Genomic DNA, 14,881 nt, shown 5'->3' on the forward strand with positions numbered 1-14,881 from the left:
TTTGTTCAATTTGGCAGCTGTACAAAAGGAAATAGAAATATATAATTGTGTACTTTGACATTCTTTAAATCAGATTTTGACAAAATTTTTTAAATAAAGAATGAGCAAAAATTATAGAATGAAGCAATGTGATATAATAGAATTGCTTGGCATTTAGGACTATATAAAAGAACATATTTTAAAATAAACATTCACTGGGAATTCCTTGGTGGTCCAGTGGTTAGGGCTCCAAGCTTTCACTGCCGAGGGCCCAGGTTCAGTCTTTGGTTGGGGAACTAAGAATCCTACAAGCCGTGTGGCACAGTCAAAAAATAAAAAGAATAGAAAAAAAAGAAAAACCATTTGCTAAAAATGTATGTCTAGAAAAGTTCAGTGTGTACTAGAAGATGAAGATATTCATGCTAAGTATTCACAAAGACACAAATTCTACATTAATCTCTCAACACAATAAAAAAAAAAGTAAAAGCAGAATTATATTTTTTAGCTATTAGACATCAATTGAAAATGTGCCATTTGAGATACAGATCAGTATGTGTCGTAGTACAAAATGATTAACAGCCAAACTGAAACGAAGTCATTGAGTGTCCAGAAAGTGTGCCACCAGGTTGTGTTGTTTATAGTGTGTAAGTTTAGTTCTGAAAAAATCTTGGAGAACAGCACTTAATGGTGGTTTCTTAGGGATCCCTGTCTTCTTTTCATAGACAGATCCATTAAAAACCCACTTTGCTTGTTGACTGAGAGTCTCCATTTTGCCTTGATAACGTTAGTGAATATGAAGACTCTGGTTTTACTCCTAGAAAAACAAGTTGTTAACTTGACAGAGATGCCAGTGTTCTGCACTTCCATACCTGTGTGAGGTACCTCTGATTGGTGATGGAAGTTTCCGGACCAGCCCAATTCCTGTCTTTCTCAAGATGCAGCTCCCTGCGGTCCTTAGTCTTCTACCAGAGTTGGCCCCTTAAATGAAACCAGTTTGCCATCCCTGCTGTATGCCAGAATCATCAGTGTGCTGTTTCCCATCGTGACAGAGCCTGGAGGACAGAAAGCCTCTACAGGAATGGTTATCTCTGTAACACAGACATCTTGCTTTAGGAAATGTCAGTGGGGTTTTTTTTTTGGGAGCACAACAACATAAAACAAGAAGAAAAAACATGAGACTGTAAAACAAGGGCATGTTCTTTTAATTACAAACAGTTTTTTTCTGGGAGAAATAAAGCAAGAGAAGGCTATAGTAGTTTCAAACAATCAAATAATTATACTTCAAACAAGTATCTCATTGATCTATTTCATTGTTCAGCAGGCAGTAAAGGGTGTTCTGTAATCATTTCTGTGCATAAGATAACTATTCTCGAAGATGTTATCATGATGTTATAGTACTTTTAAGTCATGTTGGACCTCTGCTCTCTATAGCAGCAAACAGTTTAATGGAGTATGTGCCTCATCAAAATGTCACCAGCAAAGTATGTTTTTTTTAAGGTGATTATGTCTGATGGCACATGAAAGATCGCAGACTATTTACCAAAGTCATGGTTAGTACTGATTGTTTCATCAATTATCACCAGTTACTTGGATGCTTTGGCTTTAGAGCTTAAAACTGCTACCAAATTCTCTCACTGAAAAAAGAAAGAAAAGAAATTAGCTTTTTGGAGAATATAATATTGTTTCAATGTGGCATTAAGTACGAAAACAAAAATTATCCATCAGGTCTTTTGAAGACTTCCTTAAAACTGATTAAGCAACAAAACAAATACTGACAAGAGTATTCATGATCTCTATGGCTTTTTTGCCGGTTTCTCTTGAGATTTCCATTAGATCACATTCACAAAAGAAATTTAGTGTGAGATATGTCTACTAAATCAGAGTATCACGCCCTGGGGCATATGGATACCACCGTGGGAGACACCATGAGGAGGGACTCGTTTATAAACAGTTTTATTAAAACAGCACTTAAAACCATTCTCTTTTGTTTATGACCACATAGCATGCCCATACTGAACTTAAATCCATTAATTTAAGTGTGCGTGTTGACCCTCGGCCCCAAGATCTACTTCAGATCTTGCAGTAGGCAGTGAGTTGTCTTGCAAAGCAAGTTTTAATTATTAGCTGGAGCTTTGGCCCCAAACCCTAATACTAGGAAAGACTTTGACAGAGAAGCTGTTCCCCACCAATGCTGAAACCCAGGCTTGGGACTTGGCCAGTCCAGTGAGTCTATAATAAAATGAAGACCAAGAGAGGGAGTTTTTCCCCCTTTGCCTAGTAGCAGGCTGACCAGTACCACCCATCCCAGGGCTTCTCAGATCTGGGTCCGGCTGCTGAATGAGTAAGAAAGCAAAAGAGAGAGAGAGAGCTTTTCCACTCCATCTAAAATAGAAGGAGGAAAGTGATGCCCATGTGTGCTTGTGCTTTTGCCAGATATGGAAGTAATCTTTTAGGAGCACTTAAGTGCTAGAAAAATCCATCACAGCAAGCCAGTTAATCGGCTTGTAACTGTGGAGGAGGGAGTGGGATTCGGGATGTGGTGGAGGAGTGATGGGTGGTAAAGAGCCTTTAACGCTTAACTCTATGTGGCCTCATAGTTTGAATTGTTTATAATCAGACCGTATTCATGTATTACTTACATCATTAGAGGGCAGGCGTGGAGAATCAGGTTTTCCCAAGTAATGCAGAGGAGAGTTCTTACGGTAGAAATAACGGGCTAGCACTGACATAGCTGTGTAAGGTCTAGTCACAGAACGCTGCAAACACACATGTGGCAGGAGAGTGGTGGAAGGCGGGGCAGGAGAGCTCAGTGGGTAAGAGCTTGTAGGTGCCTGGCATTCCATCATAAAGACTTCTACCTTATTCACAGGCGGTGAGGGGCCACGTAAAGGTGAAATACTTTACTAATAAAGCACAGCAACAGCATTCAAAGCAGCTTTGAAAAGGTCGTCCCTGCCTCTGTCACTCTAACCTTTTTTGTTCTTCTAGTCCTTACTCAACACTTTTTTTTTTAACCCAGTTGTAATCACAGTCTGTATATAATTTTCTGTTCCACTGTTTTCCTAATAATTTCCTCTGTTACTGTGGAAGATTTTAAACGAGGGAGTGATGATGTGATCAGCTTTGTCTGTTAGGAAGGTAACCCTGGCAATAGTACAGAAGACTGAATTGACGGGAGGAGAATCAAAATGGGGTTCAACAGATGTCTAGGGAGTCGTGCCGTGATGAACCATGAGAAGAGAGTTCTAGCCCAAATATCAAGTCCCCTCCTGAGCCACACCGTGACTGAGAGCAGGCCTCGCCCTCAGCCAGACAGACGGGCTGCCTCTTCTCTTGGAGGGCACCCCCCACACACGCTGTCGGCGTTTCGCACGAGTCTCTGAGACCTGGCTTCCTCTGAAGCAGGCTGAGCTCTGCAGTGTCCCTGATGAGCAGCTTTGTTGGCAGCTCCACGTGGCTCCCAGGGAGTGTTGTCAGTGCTGCGCTGCCTCTCAGTGCTTCACCAGCTATCTCAGTGGGCGGGAGCGTGTGTGTGATGATGGACATTCTGAAAACATTTTCTTGAACAAAACATTATAGTTATGGTAATACACGTCCATTTAAAGCTTGCTACATAAATTACCTTCAGAAGGGTCTATTAGGAAGGGGCACTGCACTGCTCAGAGACGGAGCACATCCTGCTACTGCCCCCCACCCCCATCTCCGTGATTGTACTTGGGGCAAGTCATGCACTCGCTCTGGTGCCTAGTTTCCTCATCTTAAAAACTAGGAATTTTCAGCCTTTGAAATATATGTGCTACCATTTCAGCAGTGTTTTTTCACTGAGGATAAAAAAATAATTTTGATCTTTGGTAGTTGGTAGAATAATGTACTTGTAAGTTACGTTTTATCAGTAATAGCATAGGGGCTGTCATTAAATATGGTCAGGGAAGCCTGTGAATTGGTTACCACTGTAAACAGCCTTCATTAAAATCGTTAACTTGATTCCAAGATTGCTTTGATGGGTATTTGAAAGGCGTCGTGATCTGGTTTCACTTTTATTCAGCAGACTGGTAGAACTGCAGTCAGAGCAGGCGGATGGCAGGGTGGCAGCCTGAGAGACGTTTGGGGACTGCCTCTTCCTCCTTTCCCTCTCTCCTCCTTGAAGAGGGACAACCCTTCTGTGTTAGTATAGTAGACGCCACTGTAGACGCCACTGTGACACATTTTAGATGGCAGTTAACCTTGTTATTTCTAGAGACTTAAGAACTGTTTGAAATATTACTTTTGTAAAATCTCACTTTAAATGTTAGCTTCCTTTTTTATTTAAAAATGAAAACCTCAAAGATGTTCAGGTCATGGAAAATTCCTATTACTCTGCTAACTCATTTAGAAAAGACTTTATTAAATTGATTTCTCTATAATTTATTTGAAACATAGGTACATATTATGCGGTTTGCAAAAAAGGGTATCAGGTGGTCCCTTCCCTATAATTAACTTGCTGCTTAGTGTTAAATTATATTTGAAGATACATTTTCCCTTGAAGTTGCAGGACATTTTATGTAACTAAAAGAGTTAGAAGGAAGCACAGCATTTTAACTTTCTGCCAGCTGTTCCGCAGTAGTGAAAGCAGACTGATAACAGGGCCAAGAAAAGCCTTAGCTCTGCCTGGAGAAAAGCACTGCCATATTTGGCCTTCATGAAGTTGCATATTGCTTTGCATATATACACATAAAGTTTCTTTGGTGACTTCCTGTGTTTGATTTTAATTTTTGAGTAAATGTGGTTTTTTTAAAGGTGGATTTATGTTATATTGGCATATTGTCTATTTAAAAGAAACCACTACTGTCTACTGAAAAAAAACACTATTTTGTTTCCACAGAAACCTGCTAATATTTTAGTTATGGGTGAAGGTCCTGAGCGAGGAAGAGTAAAAATTGGTATGTTATATCTTTGATAAGTCACAGTGTAGCACTCTTTTAAAACTTTTGCAGGCAGCTTTATCACTTCTAATTTTTGCTGTAATAATATGCATTTATTCATATAGTTCCATGTGATCGAAGCCATTTCTAAAGAGTATACATTAAAAGTGAAAAATGTTTCACACTCTTGAAAGGTGTCAGACAATCTTTAGAGACTGAAGTGTTCTAATTATAAAATAAGCCATGCAAGTTTCTTAGAAATTTTGCTTTCATTAAAAATAGCCTATAGAGGTGAGTGGCTTCTATCCATGTTAGAAGCCAGCCTCACCTTTAGTCACAAGGGCATACAGTGTACTAGTAATTATACCATCGGTTCTGTTTACCTGAGCCCCATTAGATGAGAACATATGCCTCTGTTAGCCTCATCTAGATTAGGAATTACAAACTAAGGATACCACTGAGGCTGAGTGGGTTCTAATGAGCCTTTGCCTGAAGGGAAAAAATTAACAAGCGTTCTCTACCTCGGCATGTTTTCTAATAGCTCTGTTTTCTTATATATCAATGCAAAATTTTACCCATTCCTGGTCTGATAACCTCTAAGGATAGAACTAGATTTATTTTTTCATTGTCATTTCCGAGTTGTGTTTGTCACATTTATTCAGTTTGTTTTGTGTGTGGATAGAAGAAATGTAGTCACTAAATTATATTAATTTAAGAGCAGCAAGCAGGCTTATGAGAGTATATAACAAAGTAAATAGGGACTTCTGATTGTAAGATTTAATATGCATTAGAATTATCAGCTGATTTGTACCACCTCACCAACAAAGAAAAACCCAGGCATTCTTAACCCTTCTTCCCTCCCCTCCCCTATAAATTCCCCAAGTCTCATTTTCTACTTCTAATTAGACTCTCGAAATACTCTTGATATAAATTTTGCAAGTGTTTAGTAGTGCGAACATTTGACGCACCTCGAAATGCTCCTAGTCATTGACTTGCTTTGAGAACCGGGCCCTGTCAGTGCTTACCATAGTATCAAATGCCTGTTAAGTCCTTACATGTGCTTTTAAAGGATTTCATCCAATCCACCTTGGTGGTATCAAAGTCAAATGTAAGTTCAAAGCATGCAAAATCTAGAAGACCCAGCCAAACAGTATTTACAGATGTGTTCTTTACTGTAAGATTTAGGGGAATTTTATATGTTAAAAGTAATCTAGTTTGGAATTATACTTCTGTGTAACATGTATGATGTTGGCAGGTTTGGGGGCCACTAACGGCTTAAAGTATTCACATTTAAGAAGAAATATTAGTTCTTCTGTAAACCAGTATTTAGTAATCCGACTCATGGTTTTAATTCTTTGCCAAATTTCTGTGGGTTTTTTTTAACCTCTGTAATTAAGTAGATTAGATTGGGGCCTACTTCATTAAAAATATATACTAGGAGAGCAAAATTAAACAAATGGTGGATGAATCTTGAAATTTTCGAATAGGTGGTATGAATAGTGATTGTTCATTCAGTGTGTGTTTGGCAAAAGCAATGTGTAATGACACTGTACTTGATGCTAAAAGGGGGAGAGAGATGAAAAAGAGACAGTTTTCGCCTATAAGAAGGTGGCAGTTTATTAGGAAAAATGTCCATGCCCGAATTACCACGCTATGTATTAAACCGTGTGAAATGCCGTGAACTGTATCTCATTACAGCTCCAGCTCTGAGATACGAGTTTAAGACATTTGTCAAATCACTTAATTTCTTCTAACCTCAGTTTCCTCATTTGAAAAAGGAGGTGATTGAATTATATGATCTTTAAAGTCTTTTCCAGCTTAAAAAACAAGCATGATTCTTTAAAGAAAAAACTCCACCCAAATAAATGGGGGGAAATAGTGGTATTATTATACTGTACAGTCAGCTTCTGATTATACCAGTGAACGTGCTTATTGGTGCAAATAATGGAAAGCCTCACCCTAACTGATCTAGTTTCTTGGTGCTTGTGACCAATAAAAAGAATGGGAATGCAGCTTCACAGCCCTGTCCCAATGGTGGTAAGACAGATGGAAGGAAATCTGCCCGGAGGGGCAGGGTCACCCTTGACCTCTGGCAGCAGAGTGTGTCTGTAACCCAGTGGAAGAGTGAGTGACAATAGTTGGCAATGAATGAAGATCTCAAACCTGTTTTATATTTAGACTTCTGAAAGGGGTGAGATGTTGTGTTGGTTTTGTTAGTTTTCTCCCCCCGGAATTCACATTTTTCATATCTTAATAATAATAGTAAAATTAGAGTAATCAATGAAATTTGTAAAAATCTGTGTCCTTAGCATTGCTGTTATTTCTTTACAGCTGATATGGGCTTTGCCCGATTATTTAATTCACCTTTGAAGCCTTTAGCAGATTTGGATCCAGTAGTCGTAACATTCTGGTACCGAGCCCCAGAATTACTTCTTGGAGCAAGACATTATACCAAAGCTATTGGTGAGTAGAACTAATTAAAATTCCATGACTTTTTAAAAGTGGCTTTGTTGTTGTAAAGTATACATATTTCTGTATATTTTTAAATCAAGTAATATAGAAAATTATAAAAGTAAGAGCAAAAACTAACATAAAATTCTATTCTCTAGAAATACCATCATTAGCATTAGGGGTGTACCATTCCAGACATCCCTTTCTGATAGATAAATAGATGCTAAAAAAGTTTTTAAATATATGGGACTATACTATGAATCCTAAGTAAAAAGTATTTTAATTTTACTTGAAAAGAGAAATAAATATAGTAAAATTTCTTAATCGTTGAACTTCAAACAAATGTTTCTTTCACCAAAAGAAATACTAGCTTCTAAAAGATCCCCTTAAAATTAAGGAAAAAAGATTATGAAAATAAGTAGGCGTTTAGAACATCTTAATTCACTTTTCAATTTTTGATAGTATTATCTCCCTATTTTGAAGAATTAGGAAATTAGTGCTCTTCTACTTCTTCCCCCACCAACCTCTCACTTTATAGTACCATTGTCATCATTATTATTATTACCACTTTGTTGATGTTTACAGCATTTATTTTCTGTTTGCAAACCATAATGCCCACTGTTGTTTATACTTAGGCTACATATTGTAATGGATTTGATGTTCAGCTACCACAATCCTTTTATCACAACTTTTCCATTAATGACATCTTTATTCTGCTTCATTTTATTTGGTAGAATGTTATCATCATGTAGTTTTTTCTTATGTGTTTTGCCTTTCTTTTTTCCTTTTTTGTGTGCCTTTATTGCTTACTTAACTTGTTCTATGTTCTCCAGGATGGTGTTAAACCCATTTTTATTTTTTTTGGATAACTCCACCCACAAGTCTTCTATATTTCGCTCTATTCTGGATTGGTTTTCATCCCAGTTTTTCCTTTTTTTATTCCTCTGAGTGGGATCTATTTCTTTCTGGATTTCATTATTTCATCCCTTACTTTGCTACAGCATATTCTTAAGTGACCTATCTTAGAGGTAAATTTTCTAGTTCTTGTATTTCTGAAAAAAATGCCTTCATGATACTTTCCAGTTTGGTAGGGATTAAAATTATAGGTACAAAATGATTTTCCCTCAGAATTTGGTGATGTTCATCCATTGTCTTCTAGCGTCAGTGTTACTAATGGAAAGTCTCACATTGATCTTGTTCTCATTCAGTGGTGAATTACCTGGGGTTTTGTCCTTTCTGAAAACAAATAGGACTTCTCACCCTTGTATTTCACAGTGGTGTGCTGGCCACTTGGTAGGCACATTCAGTTCAAAGTTTATGTCCCATGTCTGTGGGAAATCCTCTTGAGCTAGTCTGGATTGGCTCCTCTGTGTTTTTATTTCTCTTTCCTAAACTGAGTATAGGCAGATGTTGGGTTTCTTGGATTGATCCTTTATACCACTTTTCTTCTCATGCTTTTCTGCCTTTGTCTTTTTTATTTCTAAGAACCCCTTCTTATTCTCTGATTATTTTTTTAACATATTGTATTGCTTTATGGAAAAGAAAAGCTTCTTAAATACACTGTGAGGACAGTGATAAAGATGCTTTTGAATTGTTTGTAATTTGCTGTATTTCTGGAATAATTATCTGTGTTTTCTTTGTAGTTGCTTTTTTTTACTGATATGTCTTGTTCTCTCACTTTCATGTGGCTGGTGTTCTTGAACTGTTTGTTGACCCTTGATGTCTCTGCATTTGAGAATCAGGTTACAAAAAGCTGCTTGGGAACTTAGTGTACATGGATCAGAGGGCTCATAGATTGGCAGGCTTTACTTCAGGGTGATCCAGCAGAGAACTACCATTAACTGGGGAATCCTAAATGCCAGTATGCACAAGTCTTTGCACTGAGGACATTCAGATTCTTTAAGGGAAGAATCTCCAACTTTTGGCCCAAGCTCTGTGTACCTGGTAGCCCCAGGGCAGTAAGTGGGTGGGGAGGGATCAAGTGTTCAAAATACAGACTTTGTAGCTGATTCTCCAAGCACAGAATCTCCCCAGAGCAGTGCGGGGCAAGTCTGCTTCCCACTCAGCAGTAATACTGCGGGCTGGGGCCTTCTCTGAACTGTTTGCAGAAATGTTTTTATTTGTATCTCTGCTAGATCAAGTCTGCATATGTCCAGTCTCTTTTCATCCATATCTTAGTCAAAATACTCCCTCTTCAGAGAGACCTTCCTTGGTCACACCATCAGCCTTACCCATCACACTTCCATCTTCCTGTCTGAAATCCCCTAAATGGGTAAGCCTTGACCAGCTGTTCACCACTGGAGGCCATTACCTGCATGGTGAGAACTGAGTACTCTGCTGAGTGAGTGAATGGGTCTTGTCCCTGATGGTCTCCTCTGGTTCTCTCTATTACTGTGGATTTGGACCTTTATTTCTTTGCTGTCATTTCAATATATACTCAAGAAGAGGAAAGGAAAAATACTTGTAATCATTCCCCCATACTAATCTTGAATCCAGCATGTCTTTTTTCACAAAATCTTTTATGTTCACTAATCTTTATACCTGCTTTGAGATCACATTTTATTGTATAGAAAAATAAAGGTAGATTAAGTTAGTCAGGTGTAAGACTTTCCTGTACTATACCGTTGCAACTTTTCTAAAAATCTAAAATTATTCCAAAATAAAATATTTAATTTTTAAAAGTCAATTAGGAGGAAAAATAAAAGTTATTGAAGCTAGCCCTGTTTTTGAATGTATATTACTACCTAAGCACACATTTGGTTATCTTTTTTACAAAGGTATTCTGAATGGTTAAGCATGAAAACTAATATGACACATAGGTATTTTTTCCACCTAGAAAATGAATATTTAAAAGCAGTGTTACTTTTGGTAAGACATATTAAGAGGCTATACAAATAAGGAAATAATTACCTAATTTCAGCTTCTGTTAACAGAAAACACTGAATTGATTTAAATTGAGTAAAAAATAAACTATAACATAGGTTTGTGACTCTGGCTCATCATTTATTACTTTCTTCTTAAGAAATCTATATTTTATTGTGAGCATTGAGAATTGTATAAGCTGTTATTCACCAGGACAGTCTGCAGTCTAGCAGTTTTAGGTCAGGGCTGTTTGTCACAAAGCTAGACTACCAGCTGTTAGATGGATTCCTTTGTTCAAATGGCTTTATAATTTAGCAAAGAGAAGGGCTTCCTCCTTCTCATCAGCATCAAAATTTATTGGATAACTGTTAGACTTTTTAAAACCAAAATGAACGCAGATTATGTCGTTTACCCTTAAGGGATCTCCATCCAGTTGAGACAACAGTATGACTGTGTGCATAAACTATGTTGTCATCTTTGAACAACAGAAGTAACCAAGACTAACGCTCTGACTTGTAGCCTTAGCTCTGCCACTCGGGGAGGGGGACGGTGTTTAGGCAAGGTGTTTAGTCCTTTATGGCCTCATTTTTTGAAGATGAGAATTTAGCCTAAATCATCTCTTAGATCCCCTTCAACTCTGAAAGTTCTGTGATGTTGGATAGAAACCACTGCCTTCTGAGGTAGCGAGAGCACAGAGGGAACTGACTTGAGGGCAGATGACTTGAGACCAAGGTCAGTCCCAGTCCCTCCGCATATGCCTGGCCTGGCCCAGAGCAATACTGGAAAATGCTTTCTTCTATCAAAATGTTTGCTCAAAAAAGTGATAATGTAGATATCTTACAAATTGCTTTTTTGTTTGAGAGAGAGACAGAAATCATATATAAGCCATTTTTAATATAAATTTTAAAAAATAGAATCCAGGAGTAGAAAATGAAACTTCTTCCTTGCTTCCAGTCTCTCTCACACGGTTCGTTCCTCCAGCTCCACAGGTGGGTAGCCTGAGCATGCAGTGAAGCACTCGGCACATCCCCACCACCACCCTGAAGGCACTTGCCCAGCGTTTTGACTTCCCTGTCTGGTAGTTGTAGTCGGCGCAGCAGATAGAAGAACCTTTGTGGTTGAATTTACCTATTATTTGCTGGATGTACGTTCATTTTAGTGGTCTCATTTAGAAGGGTTAAATCTGCCAGTGGAGTTTGGTGGGTTACGTTAGACTGAAGGTGCTAAGAAGAAGCAAGAGAGCATAGGGGAAATCTGAGCACATCAGCCAGCATGTTCCCACCCTCGTGGCGAATAGATCTTAGTGCTGTGCTCATTCACTCCATTGTATGGAACTGCAAGCTGAGTCATTGAACCCAAGAGAGAAAATGATAGCTTAGTCAACACTGTGCTCCTGGGGACAAAGTTTAATTCAGTTTTGACTGTTGGGGGTTTTGTTTGATTGACCTTGTGGAGAAGGCTGAAAGAGGGGTATCTTTAATTAACAGTCAACTAGGGCAGTCTTAAAAGTTTTACTAAAGTCTGAACTTCAATGAAACCGGGAGGATGTGAATTTACTCTTTCATTGAGCTAGAGGCTAACTGCTAGTACACTTGTTGATGAAAACAAATTTAACACATCTTTCCTCCCCCCATTTGCTTCTGTGTAGCCCCCAGTTGCGGTCCACTTTGCCTGGTTAGCTCAGTAGCTACACATGAACATCACATACTTTGAGAAATAGATGGGATTTGTATGTTTTTAATTTGGAAAGTCTTTCTAGAAGGAGTTTGACAGGTAGGTGAGCAGGAAGGGACTTTCCCTTGGCACAATCTGAAAAAATAGGCAAGATAGGAGAGACTTGTTTACAAAGATTTAGAAATTTATCCGAAGTAATAGCCTGATCAGCTAACTCAAATTCGTGATTAATGTCTGGATTTGAAGAAGTGAAGGATGGTGAAATTGATAGAAGGTGAAAGATAATAGAAAAGATAGGAAGAGAGAGGTTATTTAGGGTAAAGTTAAAGCAAGGTTCAGTAAAGTAATTATGGAAATCCTACTTTCCTGACTTTTTTTTTAAAGCAACATAGGATAGCTAAACTATTTACTTACCTCTCATCTTCCTTTACATGTTTTATTTTTTTGTTCGAGTTTTCATAACGAGGCTGAGTAGTTACAGTGTCTCTTGGGTGCTATGAGTAGCGTTTTACAGATGCAGACTGACCCCCCCGGCCCTCTTGGTGACCCCACTCAGCTTGCCTATCTTCCCTTGGATCGAGATGATCAGAGGTCAGCTTCCTATGGGATAACCGTGTATAAAGAATAATCACAAAATAATTAATTTTCCCACTTACTCTCTGGTAGTAAAACGAAAATAGTTGGCTTTTATTTCTTGATGAGACTTTTCCATATGGTAGTGTTGGCCAGACTTGGTTCTCTGATGGGGGAGAAAACTGATGGGCAGACAGTGTCATTTTTAAAATCACTTGCTGTAGTCTCGTTTGTCATCTTAAAGTAAATAGATGTTTAACTTGTTACTTTGAAATGTAAGTGTGATAATTTTACATTAAATTAAATATCTATATTCCAGTTGTAGATTTTAGGAATTTTCAGTTATTTATAAATTAACATTTTTCCCACTTTCTATTTAAGTGACCATTATTAACATACCTGAATAATCGGCCTTAATAAAATAGTGATGTTACTTTGTCCTTCTAGTTGTGTTTACCACAGTATTGGTTAGGTCAGTGAGAAACCACTTACTGAGTGGCTGCTGTGTGCACAGCATTGTGCTGAGTGTAGGGAAGTTACCATGGTCGATCTAGGGATTTGTTGAGTAGAAATGGAGGCTTTCAGCTTCAGATTCCAGGTTGGCATGTATATCTTTCCACTGCCAGTAGTTCTCTTAGTAAGAATTTAATGTGAATGAAAGTTAGCCTGTATCTTAAAGTGAGTGAAGGAAATTTGTTGTATAAAGAGGAATCCATTTGCCTGGCTTTTAAATAATTCTTATGAATTTGTCACCTCTGTGCCTATTTAAAGGTAGTATTTTGCCCCATATTTTCTTGTCTTTATAAAACACTTAAACTTGCAAAGTCTGACTCTGCTATAGCATGGAGAAACACTTGAACAAAAAGCTCTTCCAGTATGAATACTGTTTCATTAGAATATTTGAGGCTAGGCATTGTCTTTTTCTTGTTGGAACAGTACCTTGCTAACTAGTGCTAACATGGCAGGATAATTGTTAAGCTTCACAAATTAATAAGTACATAAACTAGATAGGAATAAAAAATATTTTTTACCTCAAAAAATGGTGCTGATTGTTTTTGGCAAGTATGCACAATTTCACAGGCTGTTTGGGTTTTCTGTTTGTTTATTTTTTCGTTTCGCTTTATTTGTTTATGGTTCCCATGTTCCATCTGCAGCTTTGTATGTATTTCACAGATAAGGTAATGTTTGAAGCACTTAAACTCACCAAAATTTTTAGGTAATAAATTCGATTAAACTTGGACTGAGACCACTGGGTGGGATGGAGGTTTAACAGGGAATGAAACACTGGGGTGGGTGGGGTGGGAATATGTATGTACAGACAATATTCCTTGATATTTATAATTGCTAGGAATTAATATGGCTTATTAGGGGAGAAAAAGAACTAAAAAACACTCCCTGCCAACATAAAAATGCATTTTCTTTTGGAAAGAACCACTTTATTTTCCTCCTTTCTTTTTTCCTTTCCTTTTTTTTTCTTTTCTTTTCCTTTTTTTTTTCTTTCTTTTTGTTTTAAAGATATTTGGGCTATAGGGTGTATATTTGCAGAACTACTAACGTCAGAACCAATATTTCACTGTCGACAAGAGGACATCAAAACTAGTAATCCTTATCACCATGACCAGCTGGACAGAATATTCAATGTAATGGGATTTCCTGCAGGTACACATTATGTTTTTGTTTTTGTTTTTAAATCACTGTTGTTTGAACTTAGATATCTTCATTGGAAAGGTGTATATTTTTAGCTGATGAAAGCTACTCTTACTCAATTCTCTGTGTTGATGACTTGCATTAATCAAAGACCCATAGAAATAGCAAAATTTGTAGAGTTCACATATTAGCATAAAATATTTAGGGGTTTCTTGAATTTGCAGGGTGTATTTTTGTTTCATTTTGGTTTTAGGTTTTGTTTTGTTTCATATTTAAAATGATTGCAATATCTGTATTTAAAAGGTGCCTTTAGTTCTCACCATTGGAGATGAAATAAAATTCAGTAGTATATATTTTTGTCTGGCAGTATGTATAATAATGTCATTACTTGGTATTTGATTACAAATTTTGAACAGTATTTCTATTTAGGGCACTGTGCAGTACATTGTATTGAATAATAGCGTTTTTTGCTATATAACTCTTGTCAGTAAGAACATTCTTTGAAGTTAGAACAGTCAGGATGGGAGTGAAGGGCTCACATTGCACAGTGGCCATGCCTGCACTGATTGCAGCAGGGAGGGAGTTGTTGGATGTCCCGTCACAGGCTTTAGATCTCTAGCTGCATCCCAGTCCCTTGTGCCACAAGACAGCCGTTCATCACCCACCAGGATCTCTGCCCAGAGGTCCAGAATAAAGAAAATTTGTTTAAAACCCCTACATAGTTCTGGCTAGTCAAGTACTTATTAGAAGTTATTTCTTATTATGAATTTTTCTTAGGTCAGTAACTCAAAACT

General features: G+C 37.7%; 1 protein-coding gene across 5 annotated transcripts in view; it reads left to right on the forward strand.

Moving 5' to 3' along the window:
• Nucleotides 1–14,881, forward strand: part of CDK8 (cyclin dependent kinase 8) — a 105,511-nt gene that overhangs the window by 80,877 nt on the left and 9,753 nt on the right. For 3 of the 5 annotated variants that reach the window (XM_082859462.1, XM_082859463.1, XM_082859465.1), the window contains 3 exons: nt 4,841–4,898; nt 7,212–7,343; nt 13,956–14,099. In XM_082859462.1, the coding sequence (XP_082715588.1) occupies nt 4,841–4,898; nt 7,212–7,343; nt 13,956–14,099 (334 nt within the window). The remainder of the gene's footprint in view (nt 1–4,840; nt 4,899–7,211; nt 7,344–13,955; nt 14,100–14,881) is intronic. The other 2 variants (XM_082859464.1, XM_082859466.1) reach the window with 2 other exon arrangements.

This window comes from Leucopleurus acutus (assembly GCF_964270905.1).
Source record: "Leucopleurus acutus genome assembly, chromosome: 18".
In the NCBI taxonomy this organism is placed as follows: Eukaryota; Metazoa; Chordata; class Mammalia; order Artiodactyla; family Delphinidae; genus Leucopleurus; species Leucopleurus acutus.